At 41.3% G+C, this 16,601-nt stretch overlaps 1 protein-coding gene across 3 annotated transcripts in view; it reads left to right on the top strand.

The window, feature by feature from the left end:
* waca (WW domain containing adaptor with coiled-coil a) overlaps positions 1-16,601 on the top strand; it is a 117,484-nt gene that overhangs the window by 68,271 nt on the left and 32,612 nt on the right. For all 3 annotated transcript variants that reach the window (XM_059972004.1, XM_059972006.1, XM_059972005.1), the window contains one exon: positions 2,901-3,146. In XM_059972004.1, coding sequence (XP_059827987.1) covers positions 2,901-3,146 — 246 coding nt within the window. The remainder of the gene's footprint in view (positions 1-2,900; positions 3,147-16,601) is intronic.

Below are 16,601 nucleotides of genomic sequence, written 5' to 3'. Positions count from 1 at the left end.
GCAAGGGCCAAACTGTCCCGAGTCGTCAGAGGGGCAAAGAGTGCACACACCCAGCTAATCCACAGCCACGTCCAGGACAGCAGCGACACACGGCGCATGTGGAAGGGCATCCAGGACATCACCAACGACAGGACAACACCACCTGACTGTGCAGGTGATGCTTCCCTCCCAGATGTGCTGAATAACTGCGCCCGGTTTGAGGTGGAAAATGACATGGCAGCGAGGAGGTCCACCCCTCCTACAAATGACCAGGTGCTATGTCTCACCGTGGCTGATGTGAGAAGAACCCTGTGCAGGGTCAACCCACGGAAGGCTGCTGGACCAGACAACATCCCTGGTAGAGTGCTCAGAGGAGTGCAGACCAGGTAGCAGATGTTCTCACTGACATCTTCAACATCTCCCTGAGCAGCGCCATGGTTCCAACGTGCTTCAAGACTGCCACCATCATCCCCGTGCCGAAAAAGTCTTCAGTGTCCTGCCTAAATGACTACTGTCCCGTTGCACTTACATCCATCATCATGAAGTGTTTCAAGAGGCTCATCATGAAGCATATCAAGACCCTGCTGCCCCCCTCACTGGTCCCCCTGCAGTTTGCGTACCGTCCCAACTGCTCAAGAGATGACACCATTGCCACCACCCTCCACCTGGCCCTAACCCACCTGGACAAAAGAGACACATACGTTCGGATGCTGTTCATAGACTTCAGCATTCAACACAAACATCCATCAGAAACTGATTGGAAAGCTGAGCCTATTGGGCCTGAACACCTCCCTCTGCAAATGGATCCTAGACTTCCTGACTGGGAGTCTTCAGTCAGTCCGGATCAGGAGCAGCATCTCCAACACCATCACACTGCGCACAGGGGCTCCCCAGGGTTGCGTGCTCAGTCCACTGCTGTTCACTCTGCTGACCCACGACTGTCCTGCAACACACAGCTCGATCCACATCATCAAGTTCGCCGATGACACGGCCGTGGTTGGTCTCATCAGCAAGAACGACGAGTCAGCTTACAGTGAGGAGGTGCAGCGGCTAATGGATTGGTGCAGAACCAACAAACTGTCTCTTAATGTGAACAAAATAAAAGAGATGGTTGTTGACTTCAGGAGGGCATGGAGCGACCACTCCCTGCTGAACATGGACGGCTCCTCGGTAGAGATCATTAAGAGCACCAAATTTCTTGGTGTTCACCTAGCGGAGAATCTCACCTGGTCTCTCAACACCAGCTCCCTAGCAAAGAAAGCCCAGCAGTGTCTCTACTTTCTGTGAAGGCTGAGGAAAGTCCATCTCCCACCCCCCGTCCTCATCACATTCTACAGGGGTTGTTGTGAGAGCATCCTGAGCAGCTGCATCAATGCCTGGTTCGGAAATTGCACCATCTCGGATCGCAAGACCCTGCAGCGGATAGTGAGGTCAGCTGAGAAGATCATCGGGGTCTCTCTTCCCACCATCACGGACAATTACACTACACGCTGCATCCGCAAAGGAAACAGCATTATGAAGGACCCCATGCACCCCTCATACAATCTCTTCTCCCTCCTGCCGTCTGGGAAAAGGCTCCGAAGCATTTGGGCTCTCACGACCAGAATATATAACACTTTCTTCCCCCAAGCTATCAGACTCCTCAGTACCCAGAGCCTGGACTGACACATTGCCCTTTTGTCCTGTTTTTTATTTATTGTAATACCTGCACTGTTTTTGTGCACTTTATGCAGTCCTGTGTAGGTCTGTAGTCTAGTGTAGCCTTCTCTGTGTTGTTTGTTTTTTTTTTACATAGTCCAGTCTAGTTTTTGTACTGGATCATGTAACACCATGGTCTGGAAAAACGTCGTCTCATTTTTACTATATATTTTTACTATATACAAATAATTGAATTAACTATTGTCCCCTCCTACTAAACAGTTTTGAATTAATCAATTCTCACTTTGGTAAGTAGGGAAGGCTTTGTATATCCTGGTTTTATTTTCTAATTTTCATCACAGCAAACGAAAAGCTTAATTGGAAAATGGTTAAATAATTGCAGTGTTGCCATGAGTTATATTCAGTGGATTCATTTATTTTAGATGTTGGTAAAAAAAACTTTTTGCTTTTCTCTACTTGGTTTCTGTGTATCACTGTTGGTATGCAACATTTGTCTTTCTGGGATTTCTGCAAAAAGAACAATTCTAACTTTGAACTGTTTTAAGTAATACTTTTATGTGTTATTGATTCCACTTTGCCACACAAGTCTGTTGAGTTGTAACTGAGCCTGAGCCTGAGCCTGAACCAGCTTGATCCAAAAAGAACGTGGAATTAAAGGGACAATGTAATACTGGTCAATTAGAGCTTTATTTAATTTCTTCAGAGAAATTTCTTTGTATGTAACATATTTTCTGACATACTTTTGTTGTATCCTATTGTAAGTTGAAAATCTCTCCAATCCATAGTTAAGTTAAAGTCTGTCCCAAGCCTTAAAGGCTCATCAGGCCAGTGCTTATGCCTGTTTCCGTGGCTTGAAGTGATTGAGAGTACGAAACTCACCCCCCCCCCCCCCCTCCACCGGATAGGACTCCAGTCTATCGTAAGGTTAACCCCCAGCATTTTGCTGGTACGTACATTTTCATTTGGGTGGACTGGAGTAATGTGTGGTTAAGTGCCTTGCTCAAGGATACAACACACTGCCTCGGCTGGGGCTTGAACTCACAACCTTCAGATCGCTAGTCCAATGCCTTAACCACACACCACACTCTCCAATCCATAACCTCCATTAAATTTGGAGGATCTTCCTCGGAACCTGAGAATTATGATAACATTGTACACTATTAAAACATTTGGGAATAATGTGACTTTGCTCTCATGTTTTTCTTTAGCTTCTGTTTGTGATGCCATATTTTGATGACTTTCCCCTTCCCCTTCTTCATCAGAAACAACCTCAGTGGAGAAGCCAACGTCTCATTCATGTGCTACTCCTTCATCTTCATCCTCCGGAATGACTCCAGCTTCTCAGACACCATCGGCCACTACATCTACTGTTCCTGTTTCGCCTGTTCCTCAGTCACCTCTTCCTCCTTTGCTTCAGGATCCAAATCTTTTGCGGCAACTACTTCCTGCTTTACAGGCCACCTTGCAGCTTAACAATGCTAATGTGGATATGTCAAAAATAAATGAAGGTAAGCTTGGATGAATGAATGGCTTTTAAAATTTTAAGTAAGGTTTAAAGTTTAAGGATGCTTTACACAGATGGAATATTTTAAGTTGGCAGAGATATTTTATTCCTAAAATTTCCTGATAAACAAAATGATAATTTTTTCTATGTAGATTGATTTCATCCCAACACAATCCAGTTCTGTGAGCAGACTTGCAGGTTTGAGATTTGCTCATCAGTATGTAGCTGCCTTCTCATCCTTGTTTTCAAATCATTCCATGCACTAGTTTGTTCAATCTTCTTGAGATATTTGCTGATTCTTCAATGCTAATCTTTGGGTTATCCCCTAATTTAATTGATCTTTGTGCTAACTGTCAGTTCTCTTCCTAATCCTCTTAATCTCTTCACTTTCCTCCTTTAAGGTGTTTCTTAAAATTGTGTCAAAGTTTTATTTTAATTATTTGCCCTGTTCCTGTCTGTCTCACTTGGTGCAAACCCAACAACCTGTCTCTGAATGTGAACAAAGCAAAAGAGATGGTTGTTGACTTCAGGAGGACACAGAGTGACCATTCACCGCTGAACATCAGTTCTTCGGTAGAGATTGTAAAGAGCACCATATTTCTCGGTATTCACCTGGCGGAGAATCTCACCTGGTCCCTCAACACCAGCTCCATAGCAAAGAAAGCCCAGCAGCATCTCTACTTTCTGCGAAGGCTGAGGAAACTCCCATCTCCCACCGCCCATCCTCATCACATTTGACAGGTTGTATTGAGAGCATCCTGAGCAGCTGCATCACTGTCCGGTACGAAAATTGCACCATCTCGGATCGCAAGACCCTGCAGCAGATAGTGAGGTCAGCTGAGAAGATCATCGGGGTCTCTCTTCCCGCCATTACGGACGTTTACACTACACGCAATATTTTACAAACAGCAGAACTTGTTTCCTCTCCATTTCTAATAAATTTATATTTTGCACTATTTATTATTTTTTATTGTAACTTACAGTAAAACATTTAGAACTGAACATGGAACAACAACTAGTTCAAAATTGGGAAAGGAGTACAACAAGGCTGCATACTGTCACCCTACTTGTTTAATCTATATGCTGAACATATCATGAGGAATGCTGATCAAGAGGACTCAAAGGTTGAAATCAAAATTGCTGGATGAAATATTAACAACCTCAGGAATGCAGATGATACTAATCTAATGGCTGAAAGTGAGGATCTGAGGAAGCTAGTCAAAGTGGAAGAAGAAAATGCAAAAGCTGGCTTGTTGCTCAGTATTAAGAAAACCTAGATTATGTCGACCAGCCTATTAACTCCATGGTAATAAATGGAAAGGAATTGGAAGCAGTGACGGATTTTGTCTTCCTTGGTTCAAACATTTCTGTAGGTGGTAACTGCAGCCACAAAATTAAATGGTACTTACTTCTGGGGAGGGCAGCAATGGGAAATTTAGATAAAATACTGAAGAGCAGAGACATAACATTGTCTACAGAGATCCATATAGTCAAACCTATGGTATTTCCAGTTTTGATGTATGGCTGTGAGAGCTGGACTATCAGCATTGCTGAATACAAAAGAATCGACACCTTTGAACTTGGGATGCTGGAGGAAGGTGTTAAGATTTCACTGGACAGCAAGAAGATCCAGCAAGTCAATACTTGAAGAAATGCAGACAGATTGCCCACCAGGAGGCTTGATTATAAGATAAAAGCTCAAATATCTTGGCCACATTGTAAGACAGGATTCCTTGGAGAAGACTCTCATGTTAGGTGAAACAGAAGGTAAAAGAAGTTGAGGGTGACAGAGGCTACAATGGATAGATAATATTACTCAAGACAATGCATATGACCTTGGGGGATCTTAGAGAGGCAGTCTCCAACAAGAAGGCGTGTTGTGCAGGAATCCATGAGGTCAAGAAAAGTCGGACTTACTTACTTTATTGTCACCAAACAATTGATGGTAGAGCGTACAATCATCACGGCAATATTTCATTCTGCGCTTTGCGCTCCCTGGAGTACAAATCGATAGTAAGTATAATAAAAATTTAAATTATAAATCATAAATTAAAAAAAATAGAAAAGGGAAAGTAAGGTAGTGCAAAAAAAAAACCGAGAGACAGATCCAGGTATTTGGAAGATATGGCCCAGATCCAGGTCAAGATCCATTCAGTGATCTTATCACAGTTGGAAAGAAGCTGTTCCCAAATCTGGCCGTACGAGTCTTCAAACTCCTGAACCTTCTCTCAGAAGGAAGAGGGACAAAAAGTGTGTTGGCTGGGTGGGTCATGTCGTTGATTATCCTGGCAGCACTGCTCCAACAGCGTGCAGTGTAAAGTGAGTCCAAGGACGAAAGATTGGTTTGTGTGATATACTGGGCTGTGTTCACGATCTTCTGCAGCTTCTTCCAGTCTTGGACAGGACAACTTCCATACCAGGTTGTGATGCACCCTAGAAGAATGCTTTCTACGGTGCGTCTATAAAAATTAGTGAGGGTTTTAGGGGACAGGCCAAATTTCTTCAACTTTCTCAGGAAGTAAAGGTGCTGGTGAGCCTTCTTGGTAGTAGACTCTGCTTGGTTAGACCAAGTCAATTCATTTGTGATATTGACCCTGAGGAACTTAAAGCTTTTGACCTGTTCCTGCACAGCACCGATGTAGATGGGTTCATGCGGTCCGCTACTCCTTCTGAAGTCAACAACCAATTCCTTCGTTTTGCTGACATTGAGGGATAGGTTATTGTCTTCGCACCATTCCAACAGGTTCTTTATTTCCTCTCTGTACTCAAACTCATTACCCGAGATACGGCCTACACTTGTGGTGTAATCAGCAAACCTATATATTGAGTTTGATGGAAACTTGGCTACACAATCATGGGTGTACATTGAGTATAGCAGGGGGCTGAGTACACAGCCTTGTGGGGCACCAGTGCTCAGAGTGATTGTAGAGGACAGCTTGTCCCCTATTTTTACAGCCTGTGTCCTGTCTGTGAGGAAGTTGGAGATCTAGCTGCAGATCTGAATGCTAAGACCTAGGTTCCGGAGCTTAGGAATCAGGTTATTTGTAATGATGGTATTAAAGGCAGAGCTGTAGTCAATGAAAAGGAGCCTTACATATGCGTCTTTATTCTCCAGGTATTCCAAGGAGGAATGTAGTGCCAGAGAGATGGCATCTGCCATTGACCTGTTGCTCTGATAGGCGAATTGCAAAGCGTCAAGGTTGGCTGGTAGGCTATGATTGATGTGTACCATAACCAATCGCTCGAAGCACTTCATAGCAATTGATGTCAGAGCCACAGGTTGATAGTCATTCAGGCATGCCACCTTACTCTTCTTCGTCACTGGGATTATCGTTGCCTTCTTTAAAACATGGGGGGATCTTAGACTGAAGCAGGGAGCAGTTGAAGATGTCAGCAAACACTTCAGCTAGCTCGCTTACACAGGCCCGGAGAACCTGTCCTGGGACGCCATCTGGGACCATCGCCTTCCTTGGATTTATCTTCAGGAAGGCCTTTCTAACGTCCTCCACTATGACGATGAATCTCGATGCCACCAGGTCCGGTTCATCCGGAGGGGGCGGGATGCTTCTTTTCTGTTTAAATCTTGCATTGAATATGTTAAGTTCATCAGGAAGATAAGCGCTACAGTTATTGATATTCCCAGCCTTTTCTTTGTGCCCAGTGATCTCATTTAGTCCTTGCCATAGTCTACTGGCATCCCTCTGGTTAGCCTGGGCTTCCAACTTGGCTCGATATTGCCTCTTGGTGCTCTTAATGGCTTTCTGGAGTTCACGCCTGAATTCCATGTAGCAACTGGTATCCCCGGTCCTATAAGCCACAGTTCTAGCCTTCAAAAGGGACTGGACCTCATAATTCATCCAAGGTTCCTGGTTAGGGCATACCCGGATCGTCTTGCGAGACACACAGTCCTCTGCATTTCCAGATAAAGTCCATGACAGCTGAGGCATATTCATCGAGGTTAGCTGCCGAGTCCTTGAATACTAACCAGTCCACCGATTCAAAGCAGTCACGGAGGACCTCATCCGTTTCCTCTGTCCAACGCGACACCACTTTTGACACCGTGACCTCCTGCTTCAGTTTCTGTTTGTAAGCCGGGAGGAGGAGTACGGCCTGATGGTCCGATTTTCCAAAGTAAGGTTGTGGGACGGAACGGTAGGCATCCTTGACTGCTGTGTAGCAGTGGTCAAGTATATTCGGGCCTCTAGTGGAGCAGGAAACATGTTGGTATAACTTTGACAGCACCTTTCTGAGATTGGCCTTGTTAAAATCTCCGGCTGTAATGAGCAAAGCCTCCGGATACCTGTCTCAAGTTCACTGATGTTGGCATACAGTGTGTTCAGAGCACACTCCATGTCCACCTGGGGTGGAATGTAGACTGCTGTCAGTATGACCGAGGTGAATTCCCGTGGCAGATAGTGGGTTCGACACTTCACCGACAGATGTTCCAGGTCCGGACTGCAGGAGCTTGTCAGTGCCACTGTGTCTGAGCACCACACAGTGTTGATCAGTAGGCAGACACCACCTCCCCTCATCTTGCCCGGAGACACCGTGCGGTCCATCTGATGGATCGAAAATCTGCACATTAGTTAGTAGGATGGTGGGCAGAGGGACCCTAAAGCCCCTCAGCTTCAATCTGACCAGCAGCCCAGCTCTTTTCCCACTCTTCCTCGGTAAATAGTGCATCTTTCCAGGTTTCCATCGATGCAGTTTGTTGTCATCAGCTCTTTGAGGTTGGTGGACGAGTCCCGTAGGGATCGATCAGCGGGTCGCATTGTCGGGCTGAGTGACAGGAGGCTCCGCTGCCACTTCCAGCTGCCGGGGGCCCAGGCTGTCGAACTAGACTTAACAACTGAACAACAAATGTGCAGTATTTTTTTTTCTTGTAATGCACTGCTGCCAGAAAATAAGTTTCACCACATATGTCAGTGATAATAAACCAGGTTCCGATTCTGATATCCCTCCCAATGTATTTGGGTATCATGCCCTTGTGGCCATTTTTCAACTCCAGCACTGTCAGCTTGAAAGCTCTCTTGATTATCCTTTCAGAAGACCACTTTATTGTTTATCCTTGGAAAGGAATAAACAGTCAAAGTTTCAGGCTGAGACCCTTCAGAGTAGCCCAAAACATCGACTATTTATTCCTTTCCAAAGATGCTGCCTGGCCATCAGCATCTGTAGGTTTTGTATTTGTGTTCTTGATTTTCCTTTCCTGTTCTGAAATGGAAGCTTGCTCATTTTCTTGTGGCTTTCTTACTTTAATCACTTCTTAACATCCCTGCATCCAGTCATTTCTTCACATACAGCCCAGCTCACTGTGTCTTAAAATGAAATGAAGAAATGCTTCAGTTGCTGGAGTTGGAATGCACTGCTCATGCCAGCACTTTTCAGTCATTCTTCCATAAACAGTTGCTTTCTCTTGGCTCTGACAATGCAAAAGGTGCTGAGTACTATTTATATAACCTTCAACTATAAGCTGTTGATAAATGAAACATGAACTATTCAATGCCCTGCTTGTATACTACTTCCAAATCTCACATGGTACCTCTCCCTTTGCTATTTGTGTTGTTCAGTAATGTTCCTCAAGTATAGAATAAGCGGGATTTCTTTTTCTTTGAAATTAAAAATAACAAATCTGCTGTCAATTTTCACTTGATCTTCATGCTGTTAATTTTCCACTAATTTGTTTTGCATGCAGAGCACCAGAATGTTCTGCAGGCTTTAACCTTGCATGCACAATTCTTAGATCTGTGGACCAGAGCACTCACTAAAGGCAGGACAAATCCAATCTGTAGATTTGCCACCCAATGTTATAAGAGTAATTGAGAATATTGTTAATTGTGCCCTAAAACACCACTAACTCACCAATTAATATTTTGCTTTTGCTCAGTTTGGCCTTCATTGGGACCATTAGTCCTGAGACTTTGGTACAAAAATGGACAAATGAGCTTCAGGGCAGATCCTTTACCAGACCAGTCTCAAATATTTGCACTACAAAAGCAGGTCAGACATTGAGTATCCTGTGCATATAGTTCTCCTCTTTTATCATGAAGGCCTATTTCCATCTACAAGGTATAGGTCAGGAGTCTGTCAGTGCATTCTTCACGAGACTGGTGAAATGCAGTTTTAACAGTGTCCAAAAGTCCCAACAATAACTAGATCAATGCAATTTAAATAGCTACCTTTCTGTGTATTTCCCTAAACCCCCATTCACTCACTCAACTACTGGAATACCTTCACTGACTTACAGCAACCTACTGGGACTTCTTGGTGGGGGGGGGGGGGGGAATCTTGCCAAAGCAGCAAGCTTTGCTGCTAAAGGGCCAAGGTCAACAGGTGTATGTGAACACAACCTACAGATACACCTCAAAGTTTCAAAGAGGGAGAGCGCATGCAACTAAATGAATAAAGGGGAGATGTCACATATGCAGGTGATAAGAGAGACTATACTCCTCCCTCAACAACTCCTCCCTTGGAGTGTCAGACACCCTGCGCCAGTAGGCTGATCCTGGACTTATTTCCACTTGGCATGATCAACATTATTATTTAATTACTTATGGTTTTATATTGCTCTATTTCTACACTATTCTTGGTTGGCATGGCTGTAACGAAACCCAATTTTCCTTGGGATCAACAAAGTATGTCTGTCTGTCTGTTTGTCTGTACATATGGGCAGTCACTCAATACATGTTCCCATCAGTGGCCTGCACTCACTGTGCCAGTAAGTGTTCAGATCAGACCCCCAAATATCTCTGGTAAGCAGCCATATTGTTGATCCTTTCACTGATACACAGATTCTATACACTGAGCCAAGGGGTAATTGAATGCTGAGGAAATATGCCTGTACAAGAACCATTTGCACCAGGTTTCTGCCTCAGTAATCTTCAGCAAGAATAAACATCGATCTGTAAGACTTTTCCAACACTGTAGCATGCAGCCACAATGATGTCTGTTTCAGATTCAAGTAAACTTGAGTAAAGCTCAAGTAAACTTCATAAAACTCAAGTCATCTGGCATACTTGAGATTCTGGTGATGCCACACAGATTTTCTGGGTTATAGGATGTTATTCAACGTTGTTCAAACTAATACTCCCAGCATATCTTTACTTCACATTATAACATGTAAACAAGCTGTTTAACAATAACTTACTACGTTTAAAGTCAACACGTGAAGTAAGACCATAAAGTCATGGGATCAAAATTAGGCCAATCAGGCCATCAAGTCTGCCCGACCATTCCATGATAGCTGATTCAATCCTGCTCACTTGCCTTCTCACCTTTTGATGTCATGACTAATCGAGAACCTATGAACTCCACAAATTCTCTACCCTCTGGCTAAAGAAATTCCACCTCTCTTTGTTTTAATTGGATATCCCTTTATTCTAAAGCTGTCCCCTCTGGTCCAAAAGTCTCCCTCTATAGGAAACATCCACTCTCTCTAGGCCTTTCAATATTTGGTAGGTCAATATGAAATCCTCCCTCATTCTTCTAAACTCCAGTGAGTACAGACCCAGAGCCATCAAATGCTTCACATTTGTTAACCCTTTCATTCCTGTAATCATTCTCATGAAACCCCAGTGCCAGCGCATCTCTTCTTAGATAACAAGCCCAAAACAGCTCACAGAGCACTTCAGATGCTGTCTGATCAATGTCTTATAAAGCCTCAGCATTACATTCTTGCTCTTATTTTCTCATCCTCTTGAACTGAATGTTAACATCACTTTTGCCTTCTATACCACAGACTCAACCTTTAAGGAATCCTGCACAAGGATTCCCAAGTTGCATTGCACCTCCAATTTTTGAATTTTTTCCTCCCCATTTAGAAAATAGGCCGTGTCTTTATTCTTTTACCAAAGTACACGATCACTTCCATATACTATATTCCATCTGCCATTTCTTTGCAGAAGGATTTAGATAGGTTGGGAGAATGTGCAGACTCCCTGGTTCTTCAACACTATCTACCCCTGTACCTATTTTCATATCATCCACAAAATTGCCCACATATCCTTGAATTCTATCATCCAAATAATTGAAGTATAACAGGAAAAGAAGCTGTCCCATCACTAGCCCCTGCGGAGCATCACGAGTCACCAGCAGCTAATCAGAATAAGGCCCCTATATTCCAACTCTTCACTTCCTGCTATCCATGCTGGTATCTTTCCTGTAATACCATGGGCTCTTGTCAAGTAGCTTCAGGTCCAGTACCTTGTCAAAGGCCCTCTTAAATCCAAGTAAACAATTTCCACTGACTTTCCTTTGTCTGTCCTGCCTGTTATTTTCTCAATGAATGCCAACAAATTTGTCAGGTAAAATTTCCCCTTAATGAAACTATGATGACTTCGCCTATTTTATCAAGTGCCTCAAGTACTCCTAAACCTCATCCTTAATAATGGACTCTAAAATCTTCCCAACCATTGAAGTCAGGCTAACTGGCCAATACCTTTCCATTTTTATGCCGACATCCCTTCTTAAATAGTGAGTGACATTTGCAATTTTTCTGAAAACATTCCAGAGTCTAGTGACATTTACGAATTCTTCCACAATCTCCTCAGGTACCTCTTTCTGAACCCTGGAGTGTAATCCATCTGGTCCAGTTGACTTATTTACCTTCAGACCTTTCAGCTTCCAAAGTGCCTTCTCCTTAGTAATTGCAATTTCACTCAATTTCACTTGCCCCATCATTAAAATGTTCCCACAACTTATGGATTCACTTTCAAGGACTCCATCTCATGTCCTTTATATTTATTGGTTATTTATTATTATTTCTTTCTTTTTGTATTTACACAATTTGTTGTCTTTTGTTCACTGGTTGGATGCCAAAGCTGGTGCGGTCTTTCATTGATTTTGTTGTGGTTAATATTCTATTATGGATTTATTGAGTATGCCCATAAGAAAATTCTTCACGGGGCCGTATATGGTGTGATGTCTGTACTTTGATAATAAATTTACTGTGAACTTTTGAAGTTTGAACTTTCTGCCCCTCCACCCCAACACACTTGAATTTCTGGCATACTGCTAAGTGTCTTGCACAGTGAAGACTGACGCAACACACGCTAAAAGCTGCAGGAATCAGCAGACCAGGCAGCATCTATGGGGGGGAAAAAAGGCACAGTCAAACATTGTGGACTGAGATCCTTCAACAGGACTGGAGGAAAAAAAAGATGAGCCAGAGTTAGAAGGGAGGAGAGGAAGAAATACAAGGTGATAAGTGAAACTGGAGTGGGAGGGGTGAAGTAAAGAGCTGGAGAGTTGGTTGGTGAAAATGATACAATACTGGAGAGAATGAAATCTAATAGGTGAGGACAAAAGGCTATGGAAGAAAGAAAAAGTGGGAGGTGAGGGACAGGCAAGAGAGGGAAAAAAGGATGCGGAACGGTGGGGGGGGGGGGGGGGGTGCAGCCATTACTGTAACTTTGGCCTCCAGCATTTTGTGTGTGTTGCTTGGATTTCCAGCATCTGCAGATTTTCTTTTGTTTGTTACTTATTAAGATTGTGCATTTCTTTGTTCCCCTATTACTACTGCTTCAGCATCATTTTACAGTGATCCTGTGTTCACTCTCCCCTCTCTTACTCTTTATCTGAAAAAACCTTTGGTATCCTCTTTCATATTATTTGTTAGTTTACTTTCATAATTCCTCTTCTCTCTTTTTGGCTTTTTTCATTGCCTTCTATTGATTTTTAAAGTCTTACCAATCCTCTAACTTCCCACTAATTTGCTATATTATATGCCCTTGCTTTTGCATTTATGCTGCCTTTGACTTCCCTTACATCACCCTGCCTTTAGAACACTTCTTCATCTTTGGGTGGGGACACAAGCAGGGTTCGCGGCAGAACAGTAGTGGCTGGAGATTCTGGGGCCAGTTCGAAGGTCATATGATAGATGTATCTCAATCAACTTTGGTCAGCTTTTCTCTCGTGTGTCTATAATTCCCTTTACTCCACTGTAATACTGATACTTCTGTTGTACTTCACATCCTGGCTACTGTTCGAAGGCCTATAAATGACTCCCATCAAGTCGTCTTACCTTACAGTTTCTTAAATCTACCCAGAAGGCATCTACATCTTCTGATCCTATGTCACTTCTTTATAAGGATTTGATTTCACCATATACCTTGTTTGCTTACTTATTTAGAGAGGCAGTGCAGAACAGGCCTTTCAGGCCCACTGAGCCGTGCCACCCTGCAACCCATTGATGTTACCCTAACCTAATCACAGGGCAATGTACAATGACCAATTAGTCTACTAACTGCTATGTCTTTGGACTGTGGGAGGAAACCAGAGCACCCGAAGGAAACCCACATTCACACATGAAGAGCTTACAAACTTTCTTATAGTGGACATTGGAATTGCATCCTGAGCTGTAATAGCTTTGCGTTAGCGGCTACAATACCATGGCTTCATTGTGCCATTCAAATGAACTAATTACCCATTACAGCAGGATGTTTTAAAATAGGATCCTTTTACATTTTAACACGTGTACTATCTCAAGGTTTGCAAATTCCTACTGCTACAGACACCAGTTTTTAATAAATGAATGATTCTGATCGTATAAGATGGTTCTCGATCTCTTAAACCAGAATTATAATCTGGTTATTGGTGTAGGTTCATCCTACACTTTATACTCAAGTTAAAGTGTGTTTGCGTCATGTTAATTGTTTTGCCTTATACACTTTAATCATTTAACTACATACTTGTCTATTAACTTTGTTCCTTTGAAGGTATATTTTTAATTCTTTGAAGGTAAATTTTTCCTTGATTAAGATGGTGGTTTTTTGGAAAAGATTTTTGGTTTTGCTTAAGATGGCATTATGTTTATATTTTTCGTGTTTCTCCCAGACAAGGCATCGCTTATCTCAGCTTAAATATTTTTTATTTTGTCTGGGCCAGAGCCCGAGTTATAATTGTTTTTAGTGATTATATCTTTATTCTTTTTACAACTAACTATACTTAGAAATATGGTTTTTATTATAGCGATTTTATTTTTAAAGTTGGGGTGATTCTTTTATATATATCCTTTTTATATGGAGTGTTCTTCAGCTGACATGGGGGTAGGATTAGTCTTACTTTTTCTCTTTTTAAGTCATATTTTGGCTTTTTCTCTTTTTCTCGGGGGGTGGGGGGATGGTCTGTTTTCTAATTCTATTTTTTTTGTACCAGTTTGTGTTAGTTTTTTTATTCGGGCTGTTTTTGAACTTCAAATATGTCTGTGTTGTCGTCACTTCCGGGTCTTCTCACTACTTTTGTTCCTCTTCCGGGTGCATGAGTTTACAAGTTGGTTAACCCTTTCTATACCAAAGGGTTGATTATAGAATTATGGCTCAGACCATTAATTTTGTGTCTTGGAATACTAATGGTTTAAATCATCCAATTAAACGAAAGAAGATTTTCAAAGTATTCCAAAGACTTAATGCTCATATCATTTTTGTACAAGAAACTCATGTGAGGAGGGAGGACAAATTTCGTTTTTTTAGATTTTGGCGGGGTCAACAGTATCATGCAAATTCGAATGCTAAAGTAAAAGGAGTTTCAATTTTTATTGACTCCTCTATTTCATTTGTTCAACATGATATTTTTTCGGATCCGAATGGCAGATTTTTGTTAATTACGGGTTTACTTTGTAATAAAAAGGTTGCTTTGGTTAATGTTTATGCTCCAAATGTGGATTGTCCTGACTTTTTTAAGTCTTTATTTACTTCTTTACCCAATCTAAACGAATATAAGTTAATAATGGGTGGTGACTTTAATTGTTGTTTAAATCCTCTGATGGATAAATCTTTATCTATTCAGACTTTACCTAATAAGTCGGCCACTTGTATTAACTCCTTTTTGACTGACAATGGAGTTTTTGATGTTTGGAGATTTCGGCATTCTAATGACAAAGAGTTTTCTTTTTTCTCACATGTTCATCACTCTTATTCAAGAATTGATTATTTTTTTGTAGACTCTTGTTTTATTCCATTGGTAATCGGTTGTAACTATGATATTATAGCTATCTCTGATCATGCTCCGTTATTACTTTCTATGAAATTTACAGATACAGCTTTTAATGCTAGACAATGGCAATTTGACTCTACCTTGTTGCAAGACTCTGACTTTATTAAATTTATGGAGAAGCAGATCGACTTCTTCTTCTCAACTAATTCTACAGATGATATTTCCTACGGAACACTTTGGGGCACTTTTAAAGCTTATATACGTGGACAGATTATTTCTTATTCTGTTGGTTTGAGGAAACGTATCAAGATGGAAACTCTTTTATTGGTTGATAAAATTAAAGAGATTGATAAGAAATATTCGATTGCTCCTAGTAAGGAGCTTTACAAACAAAGGGTTGAACTTCAAATGGAACATAGTTTATTACTTACATCCTCGATTGAAAATCAATTAATGAAAACTAAATCTGATTTTTATATACATAGTGATAAATCTGGTAAACTGTTAGCTAGTCAATTGAAGAATGCTCTGGTTAAACGTCAAATCACTAAGATTGGTCAGCAGAATGGGAATCTGACAGTTAATCATGATGAGATAAATAAGGCATTTCAAGATTTCTATACCTCCCTGTATCAATCTGAATTTCCTCAAGATTATAATACCATGTCTGATTTTCTGGGGAAATTAAATTTTCCAAGGTTATCATCTGATGATCTTTTGATATTGGATACTCCTATTACGGATGTAGAAATTAAAGGGGCTATTTCCTCAATGAATTCTGGGAAAGCACCGGGTCCAGATGGTTATACAGTTGAAATTTTTTAAATTTTTTTCCGCTACTCTTTCCCCTTGGTTAGGTAAGGTTTTTGAGGAGGCCATTAGATTAGGAAATTTGCCACAATCTTTTTATAGAGCTTCCATTTCTCTAATATTGAAGAAAGATAAAGACCCTACTAATTGTGCTTCTTATAGACCTATATCTTTATTGAATGTAGACTCCAAGATTTTTTCTAAGTTACTGGCATCTAGATTGGAGAAGGTATTACCCAAAATTATTTCAGATGATCAAACTGGCTTTATTAAAAATCGTTATTCTTTTTTTAACAATAGGAGATTGTTGAATATTGTTTATACTCCCTCACTTTAAATATTCAATATTGTTTATACTTAACTTATATTGTTCAAAATGTTCAATATTGTTTATACTTCAGAATGCGTGATTTCATTAGATGCGGAGAAAGCATTTGACAGAGTTGAATGGCCTTACTTATTTAATGTGTTGGAGAAGTTTAATTTTAGTCCGATATTTATATCATGGATTAAATTGATTTATCATACTCCAGTAGCCTCAGTGGTTACCAATAATCAAAGATCTCCCTTTTTTCGCCTATTTCGGGGCACTAGACAGGGATGTCCTCTTAGTCCATTACTATTTAACATTGCCTTAGAACCTTTGGCAATTGCCATCAGACAATCACAGGATATTTTGGGTATTAATCGTGGGACAGATATTCATAAGTTATCTTTG

The sequence above is a fragment of the Hypanus sabinus genome, chromosome 6, assembly GCF_030144855.1.
Source record: "Hypanus sabinus isolate sHypSab1 chromosome 6, sHypSab1.hap1, whole genome shotgun sequence".
NCBI lineage: Eukaryota > Metazoa > Chordata > Chondrichthyes > Myliobatiformes > Dasyatidae > Hypanus > Hypanus sabinus.
Note: the sequence above shows the minus strand (reverse complement) of the source record. Positions and strands in the feature narration are given on the sequence as shown.